Raw genomic sequence first — 23,109 nt, forward strand, 5'->3', positions numbered from 1 at the left:
GAAGCTTTGAAAACCAGTTTCATGACTGGCCAGGGTACTGTGTGACACTTCTGTTTGTTTCTCCTTGATGAAAACCCACCCCCTTGGTTGCCTCTAAATTCCCTGTAAGCCACCTGCCCTCCCCCCTTTGATCACAGCTTGCTTGTAAAGGAAATAAAGTCACTATTGTTTAAAAAACATATATTCTTTATTAATTGATTATAAAAATAGGGAGATAATGCACAAGGTAGCCCGGGTGGGGTATGGGAGGAGGGTAGGAGGGAAGGAAAAGTCAACTTTAAAACTTGTTGAATGCCAGCGTTATGTTGCTTGGGCTGTCCACTAGGGTGGAGTGGTTGCACCCGGAGCCTCCCACCCCGCGTTCTTGGGCGTCTGGAGGCTATGGAACTTGGGTGGGGAGGCTATACAACTTGGGGAGGAGGGAGGGTGGTTAAACAGGGGCTGCAGGGGCAGTCTGTGATCCTGCTGCCATTCATGAACCTCCACCAGACACTGGAGCATATCCGTTTGATCCCACAGTAGCCTCAGCGTTGCCTCATGCCTCCTCTGATCTTCCTGCTGCCACCTCTCCTCATGTTTGTCGGCCACTTTCCTGTGCTCTGCTATTGTGTCCCTCCACACATTCTGCTGAGCTCTGTCAGTGCCGGACGACTGCATGAGCTCAGAGAACATTTCATCATGTGTGCAGTTTTTTTCTCCGCCTTATCTGAGATAGCCTTTGGGACGGAGGAGGGAAGCTTGAAACATTTGCAGCTGCTGGAGGAAAAAAAGGGAGTGAAGTATTTAAAAAGATACGTTTTACAGAACAATGGCTGTACTCTTTCATGGTGAACAATGCTATTCACATTACATAGCACATGTGATTTTGGTACAAGGTTGCATTTTGCATCTTATATTGAGTGCCTGCGGCTTTGGTGTTAGAGATCACACATGCAGTGCCGGGCAACATAATTTGGCTTGCAGGCAGCCATGGTAAGCCATAGTTTTTCTGCTTCTGCAACCTTCATAAAAGCAGCGCCCTCCTCTCCCATACCAAGCAAAGCACGTTGAGGTGGCCATTTAGTGCTGCGGTTTTCCTGTTAATGTGCAGCAGCAGAAACCAAACTAACTGGCCCCCCATCCAATTCTCTGGGATGATTGCTTTACCCCTCATCCCACCGCGTGGCCAACTGTGGGGAGGATTTCTTTTCAGCCACAGGCAAACAGCCCAGTAAGAACAGACACCTCTGAATGTTCCCTTAATTAAATTCCCCTATTTCAACCAGGTTACTATGAATGATATCACTCTCCTGAGGATAACACAGAGAGATAAAGAACGGATGTTGCTTGAATGCCAGCAAACACTGGGACCATACGCTGCCAGGCTTTGTCATGCAATGATACCAGATTATTTGCTACTAGCATGGCGTGGTAAAATGTCCTATCACGGAGGACAGAATAAGGCTGCTCTCCCCAGGCTACTCTGCAAAGGCTTTTAGAGTACCTCCAGGAGAGTTTCATGGAGATGTCCCTGGAGGAGTTCCGCTCCATCCCCAGACTTGTTAACAAACTTTTCCACTCGCTGTATTGGCCACGAATGCATCCCAAGTCCTCAGGGCTATTTAATCATTAAAAAATGCTTTTATAACATGTATTATATTTAAAAAGGTATACTCACCACAGGTCCCTTCTCCAGCTTCGTTGGGTTGGGAGGGTATTTCAGTCAGGGTGATAAAAAGATCCTGGCTGTCAGGGAGAACGGTGTGCTGTGTGCTCTCCTCAAGCTCATCCTCCTCCTCCTCATCTTCCCCAGCCACAAAATCCTCAGGCATGGCGGAGAGTACCCCATCATCGGAGTCCACGGATGGGGTGGGGTAGTGGTGGCAGCCCCCCCATGAATTGCATGCAGCTCAACGTAGAAGCGGGATGTCTGGGGCTCTGTCCCGGAGCGTCCGTTTGATTCTTTGGTTTTCTGGTGTGCTTGTCTGAGCTCCTTAAGTTTCACGTGGCACTGTGTTGCGTCCCTGCTGTAGCCTCTGTCCCTCATGGCCTCAGAGATTTTTTTGAAATGTTTTGGCATTTCGTCTTTTGGAACGTAGTTCTGATAGCGCTGATTCCTCTCCCCATACAGTGATCAGATCCAGTACCTCCCGTTCGGTCCATGCTGGAGCTCTTTTTCGATTCTGGGACTGCAGGGTCACTTGTGCTGATGAGCTCTGCATGGTCACCTGTGCTGACGAGGTCGCCTGGCCAAACAGGAAATGAGATTCAGAAGTTCCCCAGGGCTTTTCCTGTACACCTGGCCAGTGCATCCGAGTTCAGAGTGCTGTCCAGAGTGGTCACAATGGTGCACTGTGGGATAGCTCCCGGAGGCCAATACCTTCGAATTGCATCCACACTAACCCTAATTTGAAACGGCGATGTTGATTTCAGCGCTAATCTCTTCCTTGGGGAGGAGTACAGAAATCGGTTTTAAGAGCCCTTTATGTCGACAAAAATGGCTTCATTGTGTGGACGGGTGCAGGGTTAATTCGATTTAACGCTGCTAAATCCGACATAAACTCATAGTGTAGACCAGGTGGTCTAAGGACTGGTCTACACTAGAAAATTAGATCGACCCAGCTTCATTGCTGGGTAAGAAATCCACAACCCTGAGTGGTGTAGTTAAGTTGACTTCACCCCGGGAGTAGATAGTGCTAGGTCAGAGGAAGAATTCTTCTGTTGACTGCTTCTCAAGGAGGTGGATTTCCTACATCAGTGGGAGAACGCCCACTGTCTGTGTAGGTAGTGTCTACACTGCAGTGCTACAGCGGCGCAGCTGTGCCACTGTAGCATTTCAAGTGTAGACAAGCCCCAAGTATTCCTTCCCCTCCCACCAAAAGGCTAAGCATGCTGCCTCTTCAACAAATCCTGCCTCTGTTTGTCCAGGGAGCAGGACACTGGGACCAGGACTACATTTATACATTTTATTATTTTTTAACCCTTCTTTCCTATTTGCATAGACTAATTTGTTCCATGATATCATGCAAAGTTGGTACATCTGCAAAAGACTGGTGACTGGTCTCAGAATAAAGAATGACACTGTAGTGTATCAATAGGTTTGTTTCTTAATCTGCTCCAATGGTTTGTGTATCTGCTCCAGGTAAACAAATGCTTTTAAAATGACATTAGTAGAAAAGATAGATATGGCAATATATATTCCAGGTCATTTGTATTTGAATTTGCATGAGCACACTGTAGGGCTTTTGGTAGAAGCAGATTTACAGGTCTAAACGTCCAGGCCTGCTCCCACTGAAAAACTCCATTGATTTCAACAGGAGCGCTCTTGGGACCGAAATCTGGGCTTGGAGAAGGACCACATACATAGCACCTATTACCTTAATTTCTTTTGTCTTCGTGCCTTAGCACACTTTCCAAGGGTCTGCTGAGGGTTTAGACTTTTAGGAATGATTTAAAGCAAAACAAAAGTTCATGTAAATGGATTTTGTTTTTCTTTCCACCGGAATTCATTCCCTGGCCAAATGTTTCTAATTAAATCACAAATTACTATAATTGTCCAGCCAAAATGAGTGAGTTTTATGAGGCACATTAATGACTAATATGATCTGTGATAGATATAAGTACATTTATAAGATTTTCCACTTCAAGTTAAAAAGGCATTTCCTTATGTAAAGAGCTACCATTCACTGTTTATACTTCCTTTTAAAAATTGTTTAGATTTCTGGACCTCAAAATCTGGTCTGAAATCTAAGTAACTAGTTATTGGTGTTTCACAAAGCCACAGCCTTATTTCTGTGTGTACAGTTTGGTCATTTATAAATCGCTATCATAAATAAAGTAGAAGTCTCTTTTAACATTAATATTTGAGTAGTACCCAGAGACCCCGATCAAGTTTGGACCCCATTGTGCCAGGTCCTGGAGGAACAGAGTATATAGTCCCTGCGTCAGAGAGGCTAAGTGGTTTGTTTCACAGAAAGCTTCATCACAAGCAGAGTTTCATATAATAAGAGGGAGTCTATCAGGCCTGCTACATCTCTCTACTTCCCACAGGGAGTGGCTTTAGTAAGAGTGGCCTGTCTCTTCACAAAGTGGGGCTGTAGCGACACTGGGAAACATGGATTTCTCCTTACTCCTCTCCACACAAGGTGGTAACACTTCTCTGCTCCTTCTCCCCCTCCTTCTCTGCTTTACCAGTTCCCCTTGGAACTACAATGTGTCAAGGGGCTACCTTCAAGGGGACTAACATAGCGGAACCTTCTTATGCTTGAGAAGGCTTCACTGCAGGTGACCCTTCACTGAAATGCATTTAAATGGAGCTCTCACTCCACGAAAATGGAATGTCGTCCTATGTGAATTCATGAAGAGCACAAACACCCTACTGATGTCAGAGTCTTTCCATTAAGTTTAATGGGAGCTGGATCAGACCATTGTTATGTTCAGATTCCAGTGTATACAGAGTAACCTGTATATTATATTTGAAGACAGTGGTGTTAACGCTTTTAACACCCTGATCAAACTTTGCTCATTCCTTGGGATGAACAGTTTTTTGTCTAACACATTTTTAAAAATAATCCAAATAATGTTTAAATGTTTCACGATACGGAGTAAATACAATGAGATTCATAGATATTAAGGTCAGAAGGGACCATTATGATCATCTAGTCTGACCTCCTGCACAACGCAGGCCACAGAATCTCACCCACCCACTCCTGCGAAGAACCTCTCACCTATGTCTGAGCTATTGAAGTCCTCAAATCATGGTTTAAAGACTTCAAGGAGCAGAGAATCTTCCTCTGTAGCATGGGGCACAGGTCACTTGCTGGAAGGCGAAAAACCTCCAGGGCCTCTTCCAATCTGCCCGGGAGGAAAATTCCTTCCCGACCTGGCAATCAGCTAAACCCAACTATGAATAGAAACCTTGTCACCAGAACCATTTCAAATGAAGCGTTTTCCTGTCCAGAAAGCCAAATTCAAAGTTAAGTTGATTTCTAACATCCAGCGTTGAAACTACACCAGCACCCACAAGCCTCGGCTCAAATAGTTTCAGAAGGGGCCTTATCGGAAGTCAGGCACAATCCCTGTCTACAATGGGAACAGAATCTTACCATATGCAGCTAAGCGAACAATCCATACTCCTGAACGATGTTAAGCGGACCCAGCCCCTGATGTAGACAGCGCTAAGTCAACGGAAGAATTCTTCCATTGACCTTACTGCTGCCTCTTGAAAAGGTGGTTTACGTTCACTGATGGAAGGGATTCTCTCCTCCGTGTAAGTAGTGTCTACTCTAAAGCGCTACGGTGACACCGCTGTAGCATTTCAAGTGTAGACAAGCTCTAATGGCTGGTGGGGTTACATTATGGTTTTACTAAAACAAAAAAAAATCAAGTATATTCAAACCTATGCTGAAGGCCATTAAAGGTAGGCATGTGGGGATGTTCCTTTCTAGAACAGCTTTCGCTCTCTGACTGGTTCATAGTGGTCAGGGAACATGTGCTAGAATCCTGCTAACAAGCATGTTTGCTTATGATTGGAGCTAGGATGTTTCTGTGCTGCTTGTTGGCAGCCCATCCGTGAAAGTGGAGTTCAGCTTTCAGAAACAGAGAGATCCAACTCTAACCATAGGACAAGCTGACAGAGAAGAAATCTGCCTGGCACCACTGTAACAATCTTTATTATACAGGGTCATTTCTCATGCAGAGGATCTTACAGTCAAGCTGCTTTATGGAAGATAAGTCTATTTACATTATCAAAGAGATGACTTGATCATGGTCTGTAGGTTGCTATGTGGAAGATTTCTTATAGTAGATAACTCTTTAGTTTAGTAGACAAAGGCATGACAAGATCCAATGGCCAGAAGCTGAAACCAGGCAAATTTAGACTAGAAATAAAGTGGACATTCATTTTTAAGTCAGAGTAATTAACCTTTGCAACAACTTACCAAGAGATGTAGTAGATTCTATTGTTTGGGCTTAGATTTTTAAAGGCATTTAGGTATTACTATGCTCAGCGTTGTAACATATAACTGATTTAGGAGTTTAAATCTCATTTTCAAAAGGGATTTAGGCACTTATGAGTCTTTTTAGAACTCAGTTCAACTCTTAAGTGCCTAAATCTCTTTTGAAAATAAAATTTAGGTTCCTAAAGCAGCACCTGATAACGTGTGGCCAGTTATTGGGGAAGATAAAAGGACCCAGGCATCCATGCACAATTCCCATTGACTTCCACAAGAGTAATACTGATGTACCTGAGGACAGAGTTGGATCCAAAGTAACCATTTTCTATGTGCTTTAACTTAGACTGGATCCTGCAGTTGTTTCTTATCTGAATACGTAGTTCTTTATAAAGAAAATATACCCTTGAGGCTATTGTGCCAATGTAAGTTAATTAATGTAATATTTAAATAAGGCCTTTCTCCTGATAGGAAAAATTGAATAGTTTATTTTGTACAGTAAGGCAAGCAACTACAGTAACACTTCATTAGCTCTATTTTTAGCTTGGCCCAAACTGAGTGTTTGGTGACATGGCTGTTGGATTTCTCTGCTCAGTCCTGAATGATCTGTTGAGTTCCAGATAATCTTGCCCAATAGTTAGTCATTGCTGAAGTCTGATCCAGGGCTATGTCATCAGTGAAAATGAATCACCATTCAAGAGTTGCCTTTCTAAGAAAGAAGTGAGATCATTTGAATGAGGGAAGTACCTCTGGGGATAACAAGGATATTTTTTTTTTTAATTGTCTAGTGTTACTATCCTCACAGTAGTGAAAATCTGCAAGTTTCCCATGCATTAGAAGTCATTTAGTCTGCATGGAGTCAGATGACATTCACTTGCATCTGTCTATGAAAAACCAGAGGCAGTAGATTTGCATATGGGACACTGGTGCCCTGGCACTGTGCTCTCAGTTTCCAGGTCTGCCTTAGGCATAGGCTGCATAGGTAGCTGGTTAGGTGCCAGTTTTTGTAGGGGCCTCTGGCCATGCCCCCTCAACTCTTCACCATTTGGGAGCTGCACTAGTAGGCCTGTGACTCTGGCTCCCACCACAGTATCAGCGGTAGAGGGCTGGCACACACCAATCTGGCCACCTCTGCAGAGGAGTTCTACCTCTCTGAAGGTGCTCCCACCACTCCCCATTCTACACCACCACCAGCAATTGGGGCTGAGAGCTGCCACCTCAACAGCTGTGGCTCACCAACTCCCAGTATGGTTTCTGGGAGGGAGTCTTCCCCTTTTAAGGGTTCCCTTTCGCTAATGAGACTCCAGCCCAGCCACCTCATGGCCAGAAAGCTGGTTGGGGGATGTCTAGGGCTACATAATGCCTAACAGCACTGTCTCTATCAACTGTAGGCCATTCCTGAACCAAAACACTCATACTGTTACATACTTAATTTTCTCTCCAGCTTTGGGTTAAGAGAATAGACCTTTCCATAGCAGCCAGTGCAGTCAACTGACACACTTACATTAACTTCATGATTGGTAAACCATCAAGGGTTTGGGTATGGTCCAGACAAGTATCCAGAACAACCTGAGTCTGTCCAATTGGTCTGGAGTTCTTCCAGGGTCAAGTTTTCCATGAGATTTGAGCCACTTCCATTTCTGATCAGGGCTGGAAGTACAAGAGGACAGCCTCTTTTGCAGTATTTTTAATTGGCTTTGCACTGCACCAGCTGAGAATCTAGCCCTTTAAGGGTTTGCTTTGAACTTCTAAAAAGAGACTGATATGCAGGGTGTTGACTTCTTCTTACTCTTGTGCAAGTAATACATGTATTTCTGAGACGCCGAATTCTTATGCAAAGTCCCTCCTCTCTGAGTGAGTATGTAAATGTTTTCCAAGTTGTGTCCTTCACATGTTTCACTTCTTTGTTTTCTTCTAGCTAAAAAGTAATTTGCAGGCCAGCAAAAATCTTTTTTTTTTAATTTGCTTATTTTTTAGATCACAAATTAAAATAAAAGTGGGGGATGTGTGAGTGAAACATGTTTTAAGATAGCGGGGTTATTTATCTTTTTGGTGCTCTTTTGTATCTGCTGAGTGAGTACTTATGGAATTTGGTGCTGCAAATATTTTGCCAAATAAGGCACCACCCAAATCCAGCTCTGAACGTGTGACTAATCATCATGTAAAGAGAGTAGAGGACCTCTCAATGAACATCTTTCATCCTTTTGTTTCTTTTGGGGCTTTCCATCCAGTACCCTTTTCTCACTGAACTCTTGACATTATGCGCTATTCAGATATGTAACAAGATCGTTTTTGTTTCCAAATTGTGTTCATCAAATGCCCTTTGACTCCCACTGGAAAGTTCAGCAGGAAAATCAGAGACTGGGTGAATAATTTTAAAAAAAAGAAAAGTCTGATCTTTTGAAAGAAAACAGATGAACAGCCCAGGGCACACTGACACCAAAACTAATGGCCTGTCTTTCAGAGGTGCTGATCAACCACATCCCTCATTGACTTTGGGAGTTGTGGGTTGCGCAGCCCGTCTGTAAAACTGGGTCATATAAGGCACTCAGATACTGTGCCGGTACGCATGGTATAAAAACCCAGGGTGACTGAAAATGTATTCAGCACAGAGTGACTGCAGCATAGGAAATGAAAACTTTCCTGTGCTGCCCAGCCTATGCACCTGAACGGTATTTTGGAGGGAGCAACTCAAGCAGCAGGTCTTTCACCATCATGTGAGATCTGTTGATAAGGGGCAGAGATAACTCCATGGACAGATTGCAAATAGTTCTCTGTGTAGTTGACGTAAGAGCAGTTTTGGTTATGATGGGTCAGATAGGCGGTAATTTATTTTTTTTCTATTCCCTGATTGGATAACTGCATAAACACTCCCAGCACAAATACAAACACACGTGCAATTTTGAAATTCACAGGCATGAACATCCATGCCAGTTACACTGGAGCGCATGACCATTGGTGATGAGTGATCACAAAGGGAGTATGACAATAGCCAAGGTGAAATCGTATAGGAATTTGAGTGAATATTCATGGAATCTTTTTTGCAACATCCACCCAGCTTGATGTTCAGTAGAAGAGCAGCACAAAAAGTAGCAGGAATTAAAATATGCAAATATGCTCATAGTCCGCTGGCTAAACCTCAAGAAGTCAAAGCAGAGTTTCTCTTCAGATTATTAGAAAATTCCTATTTTACAGTGTTTGTGCTACACCTAAAAATCTTCATAGCAAGCGCTAACATACAGTGCATGCTGAATTATTTATACTGGATGATGAGTACGATAACTAACTTCATTACATTTTGGGTGGGTGCGCTGAATATCAGGCCACTTTGTGAGGTGAGTTAATGTTAAAGGTGCCTTCCTACAGGGTGCCAAGCACCCTCAGTTGATTTTGGTGGGAGTGGAGGGTGTTCAGCAACGTGCAGAGCCCACTCCAGGTGCCTAACTTTGGGGACCCAAGTTTGAAAGTACTGATTCTGGCTTGATTTCTGTAGTTTTGTAAAATGGTGTTGAGTTTGGACCTGATTGAGCATAGGTAAGAGGTGGTGGTTGTTGGTTATTTTAGTGCTGGGAGGGGGGGCAAGGATCAGCTCTCACGTTGCACTCCCCATCAGTACCCACCCCAGAGAAGCTAATGATCCAACCAGCTGACCAAATTCGGTGATGAATCCTGGTCACATGCCACCTGAGGCTTGTTGCACTAAGCACGCTAAGAAGCAGTGCTGGGAGAAGCAGTGGCTAGAAGGTAGTGTTAGCTGAATGTCCAGACTGCTTATAGATTTCATAGCCAGAAGAAGGCAGAGCACTAGGAATTTTGTTTTTCCAGATGACATCTGCTCTCTTTACAGTCGCCTAAGACTTGTGGCATTCTTTCAGTAGGACACAAGCAAGTGATACCAGTGGATACATAATTGCATTGGAACCGAAGACCAAGGGCCTGATGCTGCTCCCATTGCCCTCAATAGACACAACTGGGAAGCTCTTGATAAGTTTTTGCCCAGTCCCGCACGGGTCTGCAAGGAATGGGAGAAGGTGCAAAGCGATTCCTTTGGTACCTGCGCTATCCAATCCACAAGGACTATGTGTTGCTTTCCTTCCAGAGAGCATGAGATAATGCCCTAATTACCTTGGGCTGGCCACGTGCATTGGGGAATGGATGTTTCAGCCTTTTCAATGATGCTTTTGAGCAGCGTTTCTCAACAACCAGTCTGTGGATCAGCGCTGGTCCCTTAGATCTCCCAGACGCAGTTGAGGAAGGCAGCAAGCCAGTCCCGGTATCAAAAAGGTTGAGAAACACTGCTGTAGAGGCTTTGTGGAGCCCCAGGAGCCAATGTTGTCTCAGGCACAGCATCTCCTGTAGCTCCAGCTGGAGCTGTCTGCCTCCGTACTGACTCCAGTGCAAGGCTGTATGGTATGTGTTTAATCTCTGATCTGTCCTCTGTTAGAGGCTGCTTTCTATCTAACTGTGATGTGGGGACCTGATTCCGTTCCCGTTGAAGTCAGTGGCAAAACTCTTACTGACTTCAGCAAGAGCAGGATTTTGCCTTTGGTGTGTGAGGCCGTTCAAGGACACCCATGCTGGGGCAAACAAAGTAATACAGTAGCCCATTTGTTCAGAAATGAAGCAGAGGAAAATATTCCTCAGCCCCTGAATGAAGCCAGCTTGTATAACTGATTCACATGTGGTTACTGATGTAATGTATGAGAAATTACCTAGGCATTCCTATGAAAGGGGGCAGACATTAGGGTCATGGTTAATGGCTTTCAAATCCAAGGGCAAGAGTTCAAGTGGACTTAGTAGGCTACTAATGGCACATGTCTTCTGGTTTATGTGGGAGAAAGTAAGTGAGGGTGTAAATGAAGATTTAGCAGAACAATTTAGAATGACATCTTATAACTCAGCTGACACGCTTCTATGTCATCTTTTCCTCCTCCTGTTAAATTTGGAGCCAAGGTAGCGTAATATATGGCTCATTTATCATCCTGAGATTGCCAAAGGAGAGTAAAATGGTAGGTTTACGACAGCTGTTTAAAGAAGAGGTTATTTTTATTAATCAGCACTGTGCTCAGAGTTCTTTCTCGCAGAAACGCTCCATGGACATTTTGATATTTAATTCACTCCAGTGCAAAGGGCCAGCATGCGGCCTATGCACCATTTAAGTTCCACTTAAGGCAGGTTTGAGAGGCCTTGCTGGCTCTCTGCGTGAGATGAATTTTACCTCAAATGGACAGGCACTGTGTGCTCACAAAAGGTGGCCTGGTAATGGCTGTTCTGAAAATTTACCCCCCAAAACTCTCCAGAACTTTGCATGGTCAATTTCCTTTTGCATTCTGACTTTTTCCAATACTATAAAAGTTTAATAAGGCTCCCTGGAGGGTAACGTCTTAGGTACAGTTGCTGGAAACCATGCAGTAATATTGCTGGGATATGGGAAATATTACTGTGTGTGACGGTCCCAAGTTTCCAGTAAATGTGCCACTGAAAAAAAGTGAATCACAGCTTCCCCTTTGGAACTCCTCAGGGTGTTCCAAAAAAAAATATCCACAGCCTTCCTGGCTTTGCAAAGCCCAGAAGGCAACGTACCACTTTAGCTTGGGGAAGGAAGGGAGGAGGAAGTGAAACTTTCCAGCTCGACAGCAAGTTGAAGAGGTGCTCTGTAAAAGGCAAGTTGGGTGAATGAGCCCAAGAGTTCTGTAATTCCCAGATCCCAGGAACTTCCTTGTGAATCCCTGAAGCTCCAGGGCTGGATTAGCTACTCTCAGGGCAGGTTTGGATCGGCAGGTAGCGATTGATCTATCGGGGATCGATTTATCGCATCTCATCTAGACGCGATAAATCGATCCCCGAACGCACTCCCCATCAACTCCGGAACTCCAGCTCACGAGAGGCGGAAGCGGAGTTGACGGGGAGCAACAGCGGTCGACTCGCCGCCGTCCTCACGGCCAGGTAAGTCGACCTAAGATACGCCGACTTCAGCTACGCTATTTGTGTAGCTGAAGTTGCGTATCTTAGGTTGACCCCCACCCAGTGTAGACCAGGCTCAGTGTGCCCTGGAAAACAGACAGGACTATGTGCTTTACGTGTGCACCTAAGTGCTTTGATAAGTAGGGGAGGACTTAAACCGGTGCATAACTTTAAGCAGATGGCTAGAGTTATGCACATGCTCAAGTGCTTTGCTGAACTGGACTTCATAAAATTAACTCACCCCAGGGAAGGAATCATCTAACTTCTGAGCAGCTCAGGACTCCTAGAGAATATTCCATAAATTTTCTCTCCTACCCACTGCTTCCAGGTCCCAACCATGTTTATCTGGTTGTGTGACGTTTTAACTTTATTGCTGAGGTAGAGGATAGTCCTATGTGGCTTTGTAGTCATTGAACCAACATTCTGTAGTTATCTAGGGGAAATTACCCCTTGGGATTATGAGCAGTAGCTGTAGCAGCTAGCGGTTTCAGTCCAGTTCCTAGTGGACCAGTGTCCATATCATGAAACCCACACTCTCAGTTTACTAATCAGAGATGCAAAAGTCTTGATGAGCATGGACACTGAACTAATCCCTCACCCCTGTAGATGACCTTGGCTGGCCAGGGATGGGGCTCAGTGGTATGGTTGTGGTCCCCCCTGTTCTGTTGTTAAACAAAGGACTGCAGCGTCCAAGGCTGTCCTTTTTCCCAAATGTTAAGATTTCATTTGCAAGGGGGTGGAGGAATTAGAAATACGGTGAGATCCAGAAATTCCCATGACTTTAAAGCAATTCTGCAAATGAAGAGAACAAGACTTCCAGATTGTTACCAGGTGAAAAAGCTTGTGGTAAATCTGTGACTGTATGCAAGCAATTTGTCAAAAATGACAGGGTGTCCACGAGACAAAAAATTAATAATGCAGGATAAAGGGTGACTACAGTTTCTTCTAGCTTTTTAATAATGTCTTGTCAATGGCTCTGTTCCCACAGAGCTATATATTAAAGGCATGGCAGAATGCAGGTAGAATTGTTTTCTGAGTATAGTTGTAGAAGACATTCAATTAAAGTAGAGCATTATTGATACAAAGTATTGACTTCTGCATACCTGACTTTAATTCCTTTCACCATAATACAGCACATCTGAAAACACTTTGCCGGCCCCTGAGCCATGAAGTAAGTAGCCTACTAGAAACAGACAAGTCAGAGGCTTAATCTATCACCTACTACATTAGAAAAGTCTGATTTTTGTTATATACAGCAAGGGCGAATTGTGCTTTAAGGCACAGCCCTGCTTTGGGGGTGGCATGGAGCTGGCCTGACTCTAAGATTCCTTCCTTCCACTGCTCTCGGGGAATAGGGGGAATAGGTCTGCTACTATTACCTCTTCATAGAGTGCAGTTTACTCCCCTCGGCATGCTGCTGGCCTCATTCAGCGACCAGATGCAGAGTGGCATTGGGACTTGGACCTACCCTTGCTGGGGCTCTGTGTGCCTCCATGTAGTCTCTGTGGGAGCAGCCTTTCAACTTTGGCTTGGCCCTTTTGCAGATTATGCAAAGGAATAAAGGCTGCTTGCGTCCCTTCCCCAATCACTGCACTCCAGGCACACGCAGGCCCCAGGTAGAATGGAAATAGCCTGGAGTCGGGCATTTTTTGTGGGGATTCAAAATGAATCAAAAATGATTAGGGGACTGGAACACATGACTTATGAGGAGAGGCTGAGGGAACTGGGGATGTTTAGTCTGCGGAAGAGAAGAATGAGGGGGATTTGATAGCTGCTTTCAACTACCTGAAATGGGGTTCCAAAGAGGTTGGATCTAGACTGTTCTCAGTGGTAGCAGATGACAGAACGAGGAGTAATGGTCTCAAGTTGCAGTGGGGGAGGTTTAGGTTGGATATTAGGAAAAACTTTTTCACTAGGAGGGTGGTGAAGCACTGGAATACGTTACCTAGGGAGGTGGTGGAATCCCCTTCCTTAGAAGTTAAGGTCAGGCTTGACAAAGCCCTGGCTGGGATGATTTAGTTGGGGATTGGCCCTGCTTTGAACAGGGGGTTGGACTAGATGACCTCCTGAGGTCCCTTCCAACCCTGATATTCTATGATTCGGGTATGTCTGAGGGTGACGTATTGTCTGAACAGGTCAACATTTTCCACATTTCAGACTTTTATTTACTGGGTTTTTTTCAATCAGTTCTGCTCTACAGCACCTCCTTACAGACATTGGGCCAAAGCCTGATTTCTGTCATGCTGGTGTAAATGCAGAGTAACTCTGTTGGTAAGTGTCACTGAGATCAGAATTTGGCCTGGTGCTGCCCCTTCTAGATAGATAGTTGGTAGAAGTGCTAAAACCAAAATCATCTTCCGTTCGGGCCCAACCCTGATGCTGCTGAAATTAGAAATCCATTTTTCTTACGGCCCAGAAATGTTGATACGGAGGAAAAGTTTCAAGTTTGATTTTTTTTAAAAAAAGCTCCAGCTACAGATAGGATTTCATGTGTGAACCCGGGGACTAAATTCCAACCCTATCTTTCATGATACATCTAAAAAGAAACCTTGAATGGTTTTGGAAAATGTAATCCCAGTTTTCCTGGTACACACAACAGGATCTTTTTGTTTCTGAGTCAGGTGTGAGAACTGAGAAATCGCAGTTCGGCAGCTAACGATGACTATATCCATTAGGCAGCTTAAGACAGAGAGAACATCCTAATGCTTATCACTTTATCTTTCAGAACTGAAATCACTTTATGAATCCTTCCTCTTTTACTTGCTGGATTTGTTGCAATCTTAGGGATTCTTCTTAAATTGCATTTGGCATTTGGTCTCCAAAGCAGATCAGAGCAGGAAGTTCATAACTGATTCCCATCTGAACAAATGTCAAACTAATTTAATGCGGGGGGCGGGGGGGGCGGGAGAGAATTGAAATTACGAAGGTCCTTTCCCCCCACCACACCCTCAACCAAAGTAGCTAGAGATTTTCATGTTCTGCCACCTCAAAATGAAATTGAAATGCTCAGAGTGGGAGCAGTAAACATGCAGCAGTAGATTATGGTAAAGATCAAGCTAGGAGTGTTAGGAATGCTAAGATTCCAGGGAGGATCAGCCACCCCTAGGACAAGGGATGCTGAACAGTAACACGTTTCTAGGGACAGACTTGATTTACAAGGGGGGTTCCTCTCCCCAGCGTCTAGTCACTATAATAGAGGTAGTTATATTAGAGCTATGAAAAATAACAAGTGTCCCTGTGTTGCAAAAACTAGACTCAGAGGCAGCAAACCATGTGGAAAAATAAAAGCATGGAGCTTTTGGGCATGTTTGAAGTCTGTTGAAGTCCATGGGAGTCTTTGCATTGACTTCACTGAGCTTTGGATCAGGCCCTTATTTTGCAGATGTTGATGTTCTAGAAAAAGACAGGAAGAATTCAAGTCAAAGATTCCTGGGATAAAACCATACATTTCTTGTTTTCTAAACTGAGATGCTGCAAATAATTAAATGAAATTCAGCTGTGCTGTGTGGCAAATTGGGGGCAGAGTCCAGCGAAGGGATTCTTGGCTGCAGCAAATAAGCTACACATATTAGATTAAACAAACTTGTCACGTTTTCCAAAAATTATCTGCACATGGCTCCTGAGGTTAAACAGAAAGTTCTGTGTTGCATGAATAAAGCACATGATGAAGATGAGAGAGAGAGAGAGAGACAGGTAGACACAGGCAACAGATTCCTTCAAGTTAAAATGACGGGGGCAAAATGAAATCTTTGGATCTTTCCCAAGGAAATTCCCTCAGAAAGAGCTAAGTTCAGAAACTTTTGCAGACCAGGTACTTGGCCCTATAGGCACCAACTCCATGAGTGCTCCAGAGTTGAAGCACCTAGAGAAAAAATTAGTGGGTGCTCAGCACCCACCAGCCACAGCTGTTTTGGGTGCCACTGATCAGCCGTTTGGCAGCTAAGGGGAGGCGCTTGGGGGAAGGTGGTGAGCAGCGGGCAGGTGGGAGGTCTTGGTGGAGGGGTGGGAAGAGGCAGCGCAAAAGTGGGGCCTCGGGGAGGAGCGGTGCAGTGGCAGGAAGAGGTGGAGCGAGAATGGGGCCTTGTGGGGAAGGGGCGGAGTGGGCTGGGGCCTCGAGGTGGAGCACCCGCGGGGAAAAATAAAATTGCCTTTGCTTGGCCTCCACTCCAGCTTTGTGCTCTGATGATCCCCAGCTGTGTAATGGCCCCTGAAGGAGGGGTGGTGTTCCTAGCCGGTGTAAGTTACAGCAGCCCTGAGGCTGCTTTAACTTTTGTCAAGTTTTCGGTGACTCCAGGACTGAGGGAATAGAAAGCTCTGAGAAACTGTCCCTATGACTTTGATGGGCCTCAGCTTGTCTAGCTGTTAGCACATTTTGGTATTCTTGGAGGAAAGGTGCGATATAAGTGCAAAAGATTGCTATTATGTTAGTTATTGACAAACTGCAGCACTCACACAGTAATGCAGTTTTTTTTAATTGAAATAATGTTTTTCTAGCATTATGTGTTCACAATAGCTATACTGATCTGATCGTCTTATTAATGAATAGTCTACAATGCTCTGAACTACATGTTAGAAACAGATTCCTTTGGATCGACAGGTTCAGCAGTGAGGAAGAATGGCCTTGTAGTTAAGCCATTAGCCTTGTATCAAGGTTCAGTTCCTAGTTTTGTCACAGACTTCCTCTGTGACGTTGGCAAATCACTGGATCTCCCCAAGCCTCAGTTCCCCATCTGCAAAATGGGGATGATAATATCCTACCTCAGGAGTGTTGAGAGGATAAATATTTGGGAGGCACTTAGACATGTCAGTGATTCGGGGGTGGGGCGTGTCATGTAAATAGCTCAGTAGATACAATGTCCTTTTTAAAAAAAAACTGAATCACATAGGAGATCCTAGTGTTTAGTCTTGAGAAATTGAAATGGCATGAGAAGACCCAGGGCCAAGATTTTCAAAAGCTGCTAAGTCCCACTTTCAAAAGTGACATAGTTACTTAGGCTCTTAAATATCACTGAAAGTCAAAAGATTCCTTCCTTCCTCTCTTTTGAAAATGGCACTTCGGCGCTTTTGAAAATCCTGTCCCTGATCTTCTCGTGCCATTTCAGTTTCTGGGGTGCCTTTGAAAATTTTCAGCCCCCTTAAGAGGCCCTCTTTGGCTTCAGAAATGCCAGTGAAACATATGAATACATATGCTAGACCCTGCTGTAGAGAGAAAAACAAGGGGCTTTTCCAACAAATGCAGCAGACGCAGAAAGCAGGTCCGACGTGCTCAGTACATTGAACTGAACAGAAATGTGTCAGTGAGCTAATCCGTACAGTACATTGGGACACCTCCGTGGAAAAAGCATTCAGGCTCATGGAAAATCTTTGAACGGTGACATTTGCCTGGTCCAGCACTCTCGCTTTGCATGGCTGAAGATACATTTGTGCACAGAAACTGCAGCATTAGGTCATCTTTATCAGGCACATGGTATGGAAAGGATCAAGAGTAACTTAGGCAGCAAATGGTACAAACCTCTTGCTGAGTGATGTAAACTCTGCTGTGCTTCAGAATAGCATTCGATTACCTCCCGTGAAAACATTTCTTTATTAAACTTCTCTGTTTAATTTTCTTGTTTAATTCCCTGTTGCAGGGCTGAAGGCAAGACTTGGTCTCCTAATATTCTAGAAGATGGAAAAGCACAAGCTTACCGGATCAACATAGAGTCAGAGTCACAGGTATGGGAGCAATAATTAGCTATCTACTAGCCTGGTGAAAAACACTGATGCTCTCATGTCCCCAAAGAATGCCCCTTGCCATTTAATAGTAACATATTTTATTGTCAGCCAGCTTTCTATATAACATGTTTTTCTAACTTATTTCATATCTTCTTGTCTTTCTGGGATTGACTCCACTTGGTTTTCTGTTCTGTTGTATCATAGACTGTGGTGCATCTTTTCCTGTGTCAGTGTCTTTGTCCTCTTTTTCTTTTCTCTGTTTCCCTTTTTCTATTTTGTATTTTGTCTCGTCTCCTTAATTTTCAGTCTCTTCTTCCTCTGCTCCAGAATTTGCCCCCCAGTACTACATTTCTCTAGTCTAACTTCCCATCAGTCTGCTTCTTCCCCTCCCAGTCTGCCCACCCACCCACACATCCAAGCACCCACATCCGCTTACACCCAGATACCTAATAGCTAGGGAACAAAACCCACAACTAAAGATCAGTGTGAAGGACCTACTATCTTGAGCAGTAGCAGTAGAGGCACTGGAGTTGTCTGCCTGCAGACTTAGGAAAACAACACTGTGTGGGTTCACATTAGGTTCCCATTTGGAAGGTTATCTTTGCTGCAACAAGGTAGACTGCTATATTCTGCTGAAGCTGACGGCACACTCGCCCATGGACGTTTTCTACGTGCCATATTCATGCTGGTTCATGCTGTTACTCTGTTAAGGTGATTGCTGCAACAATTTTGTTTTAGAAATTTCTTTAAGATATTTTACCTTTCTTCAACATTTATAAAGAATCCAGAGACCGGCACCATGTGTCCGTGCCACTGGCATATCTCTGGCAACACATTATCAGTACCAGCTGCAAGCATCTGATCATGAATTCTCCCTTAACTGTGCCTGGCCCCATATGAAATCCAGCCCAAGATGGATGTCAGAATTAAAAAGATGTGGGGAACAGTTATCATAAAAACATGAGAAACAGCAGACTTTTCTTCAGGGAAGATTGAGGAAGTGGCATTAAGATTGACAGCAGAAAGGTCAACAAATGGTGAACTCAGCTAACAAGAGACTCGAATAGAATTTTCGGAAAACGTTGGCTAGCTCTAAAGAAACAGTGTGTAGGTTTCTACCATGGAAGTTGTCACATTGACACCATTTATTCTACAGTTATTGAAGACACAGGGTGATCTATACACTTTGGCTTTGTATTCTGTCTTTGCTGGCTTAATTAATCAATTAGGGCAATATATTCTGACCGATATTTTGGATAGACTTTGATGTGACCAAAACTTTTGCATACAGTGTTAAATTAAGAACAAATGTTCTGCATTTTGACTGCCAGATACAACATTTCTGCGGTTTAAAGCAGATTGGATTTGATCTTCCTATTAATGTACATCACATATGGTACTTTTTAAAAAAGAAGACAAAGTTACATAAAATATAGTTAGTGGGGCTTTTAATCTATTATAGAACCATGTTTTTCTGAACCAAAGTGTACCCCAAATATGTCTAAACAAGAAATCTCTAAAGTAGAAAGTACATAGACACATTTACAGCAGGGTAACATGTAGAAATATCTGTTGAAGGCAGATGACTTCTCACTCTGACCCTCCCTTTCCAACATGTCCTTGGACTAAATTCTCCCCTTTTTCACTTTTTATGCTTTAGCTGGCCCACAGAATTAATATCTGACTTTATCACCATAATCTCTGGACACGCTTAGTACCACCCAGGGATTCTGTGTAGTATCAGGGACTCATTGTGGTAGGGACTGTACAAATGTGTTGATTGACACTGTCCCTATCCCAAAGAGCCTACCATCTCAGAACTGCACTAACTTCTTATCTGCCAAGAAATGTAGGCATGCATTCACTCACTGTCAGGTGGGGCAGGCTGTGTCTTTTCTCCTGTGTTTGTACAGTGCCTGGCAGAGTGGGGTTTTGGTCCATAACGGGGATTTCTAGGCACTACACTACCACTGATAATGATAGTAATTAGAACTGAGCCCTTAGAGGATGCAAGTGGTTGTCTTAATCTTCAAACTCCCTATGATGTACTGTTCTACTGCTAGCATGTCAGGAATGGCCATGGATACCTATGGACACTACCGCTGCAGGAGGCCCCCAGTTCCCGCCGGAGCTGGGATCATATTGATTGCAGGAGTACTTTGATGTTCACTGGGGAAGGGGCCCGTGTGCCAGAAGGCTGTCCCTGTGTAATGTTAAACCAAACCCTTTAGTGAAGGGTCTTTATTGAAGTGCAAAAAGAAAAGACCCATTGTAAAGTAATAGTTAGCTTCAAAATGAGTAACCTCATGTGCACCTTAGAAAAAGCAATCTGCCTTTAAACCCAAGAATAAATAGATCTTCATGCAAGCCAGCTCATGAATCACAAAAATAGATTGGGGACTATCCTTGAAAAGATCTTGGAGGTTTGTGCTTTCCAGTAATGTGGAGCACATGTATTTCCTTCCTCCAAGGTTTTACTCTGTTAGCTTTTAGATACCTTGGAAGTCTTTGACTGTTCGCTGTTTTAACGATTGCCAGACAAAGAAGAGTTTAAAGAATAAAATGAAAATTAAAAAGAAAAAAAAGGAATTTACTGTAAGGACTTTTTATCTACCACAGTGTTTATAATGCACCTGCCCCATGATTTTAAACATAACCAAAATGATAAAAGCAGGCTGTCTGCCTGATTTCTCCCCTTTGCACTGTGACATGCAAAGAAGTGTGTGTTTGTTTATTATTATGCCAAGGTCACTTTGTTTAGAAGGCGGTAAGATTCAGCCTCATTCTAATCCTTTGCAGGAGGGAGTTCAAAAACAGTGGGCCAACCAATGAGACATCTCTCATGAGTCTCGCTCTTGTAGTTGATAATTCCATAGTTTCACAATAGCTCCATTGGCAAGGAAGTTCCTGGTCACAAAGAGAGAGGGAGATGGTCCCTGATATAACCAGGACTCCTCGACTGACAGCTTTGGGGACTTATCCCAGAACCTTTAATGTGATAGGTAGTCACTGGGAAACTAATGCTGTCAGAATTGTAGAACTCGGAATTTGAAATGGCTCATTGGATCAACTCGTCAATGAAGGACTGTTGCCTACAGTCTATTTGCTAGTTCTTTGTGTAGTCTGGCTGCAGTTATCTCAAGCCATAGAGCATTAATTCTGCAGCCTGATGGATATCATCATTAGGAACTCTTCCTGATATCCCACTAAAACATACCTTTGACAAATAATAATTAGTGTTTACAAACACTGAGAACACAGATAAAACTAAAACCATGAGATTCAACACACAACAAGAAACACCAGTAATACATTCTGGGACTGGCATATATGAATCTGATATTGCAGATATCTGATATTGCAAATATCTTGGCAGCATTGTAAGTACGACAGGTGGAACAGAAGAAGACATTAAAGCCGGAACAGCAAAAGTCAGACATCCCTTTGTAATTCTAAAGCTGATCTGGAGAACCAGAAATCTTGCCCTCCCAACTAAACTTTGAAATATTTAACACCATTGCTGAGTCATTTTTTCTATATGGAGCTGAAACTTGAAGACTTTTTATGACCTTACTATCTAACCTGTTTTCATAAACAGCTGCCTTAGACAAATCCTCAATATCAGATGGCCAGAAAAAAATCAAAAAGAACTCTGGGAGAGGACCAATCAGAAACCAGTAGGATGAGTTACAGAATAAAAATGGAGATGGTTAGACATGCATGGAGGCAATACCAGAATAATATAACAAGACAAGCATTGGAATGGAACCCATAGGATAACATGGAAATGCACAATAGAAGCAGAATTGAAAGCTATCAAAATGCCAAGGGAGGAAGCTAAGATTGCAGCAGGAGATCGGCAAAGATGGAATGTGATGGTGAAGGTTCTATGTTCTTTGTGGAATAGAGAGGCCTGAGAGAGAGAGAGAGTGTTTGCAAAGAAGGGTTCAAATTATAACCTCAGATCCCAATTTTAATGATGAGCCTATCTGGATCTGAATTGAGTGGCTGGCTCCGTCTCTATGGCGTACCAAGAAAAAAATCCTCAAACTTGGCGAAAGTTCAGCCCCAAATCCAAACCTCAGGCCCATATTATTTGTGTTGTGTTAACTCGCAGAGGGCCCCCACACCATTGTTGTCTTACAATCAAGACTGGATGCTTTTCAGGAAGATGTGCTGTGGTCAGACACAAGTTATTGGGCTCAGTACAGGGGTAACTGGTTGAAATTTAATGGCCTGTTATATGCAGGAGGTCAGGTTCACTGGATAGTCCTTATTTTCCTTAAATTCTCATGAATCATGCTAGATTGCTATATATTTGTACACTAACAGATGGGACCGACCCTGAAGACGTAACAATCATACAGTGCTTATGCTATTCAAATTCTGGTAGTATTGTTATTTGAAGTATTACTTTTCTATAGCTGAAAGAAGCCTTCACTATTTATTTATTTAAAACTTGAATCTCTTGGTTTGTTCTGCAGTGTCACTCTCTGTTCTGTTCACCCCCTTTTTAATGTAACTGTACTTGTAACTGCTGTTTGACTCTCTAGCAGACAATGAAAGCAGGGAATGCCAGTGAGCTACCATGGAGGAAAGAGATTAGTTTCTGAAAATTCCACTGAGCTTAGTTTCTTTAGCGTTGACTCTCTAGTCAAAATACAGCCATATGGTGCTAATAAAAGAATGGGATGTTTATTTTCTTGACCACTCACATGCTGCCAAAATTGACAGCTTAGTGGCATGATGAAGATTGGAAACTCATGTCTCAGACTGTGAGGTCAAACTCCCATTCTCACTAACTGACAGTGAGTTCAGATGGCTGGTCACTAGTATGCCTGCAGCAAAAATTCATTTGGCAGTGGAACTGTGCATATAGCAGAAACTGGAACAGAGAATTAGGAGGCTAGTGAAACACAGAGCCTTTCATATCCAGCTCAGTATGACATTGACCAAAAGTTATTGCCCTCTGACAACTCTTAGGTGCTCCTCAGGAAATAAGATAGTGAACTAGTTCCCAGTTGACAGAGATCTGCGTTCTAAAACCACCACTAGAACTGGTACTAGCTTATCTGATATCACTCATGTCAGGTTTACCAGAAAGGCTGAGGACTGAATGGACACTGAGGCTGAAGGAGGCACTTGTCCATAGAAATGGTGGCCATGACTTTCAGTCGCCCTGCACTTATGACATTGCAAACTGCATGTAAAATACTACCACTCTGATTTGGTATGAATGACTATATAATCTATATGGCAAAGACCTGGTATTTTATACATGGACAATGGGAGGAGGAGGGGGAGCCTGTGCTGTTCCTGTTCAGTGGATAAGCAGAAGCAGTTAGATACCATGGTGACGGGCTGATTAGAAATGCCTGGATCAATACAAGACACAAGTCTCCATGACTATCTAACCAACATTGGGTTCACTAAGAATGTAGTAAAAACCAACCAAACAAACTTGGCATCAGTGATTGACTCTTCAGCTCTTTTCTGGCTG

The 23,109-nt window shown here is 43.5% G+C and overlaps 1 protein-coding gene across 1 annotated transcript in view; it reads left to right on the forward strand.

Annotated features, from left to right (window-relative positions):
- The window catches only part of PDLIM4 (PDZ and LIM domain 4), a 96,244-nt gene that overhangs the window by 27,198 nt on the left and 45,937 nt on the right, over positions 1-23,109 (forward strand). The window contains exon 3 of the mRNA XM_037907260.2: positions 17,525-17,609. Within this exon, the coding sequence (XP_037763188.1) occupies positions 17,525-17,609 (85 nt within the window). The remainder of the gene's footprint in view (positions 1-17,524; positions 17,610-23,109) is intronic.

The sequence above is a fragment of the Chelonia mydas genome, chromosome 8, assembly GCF_015237465.2.
Source record: "Chelonia mydas isolate rCheMyd1 chromosome 8, rCheMyd1.pri.v2, whole genome shotgun sequence".
Lineage (NCBI taxonomy): Eukaryota > Metazoa > Chordata > Testudines > Cheloniidae > Chelonia > Chelonia mydas.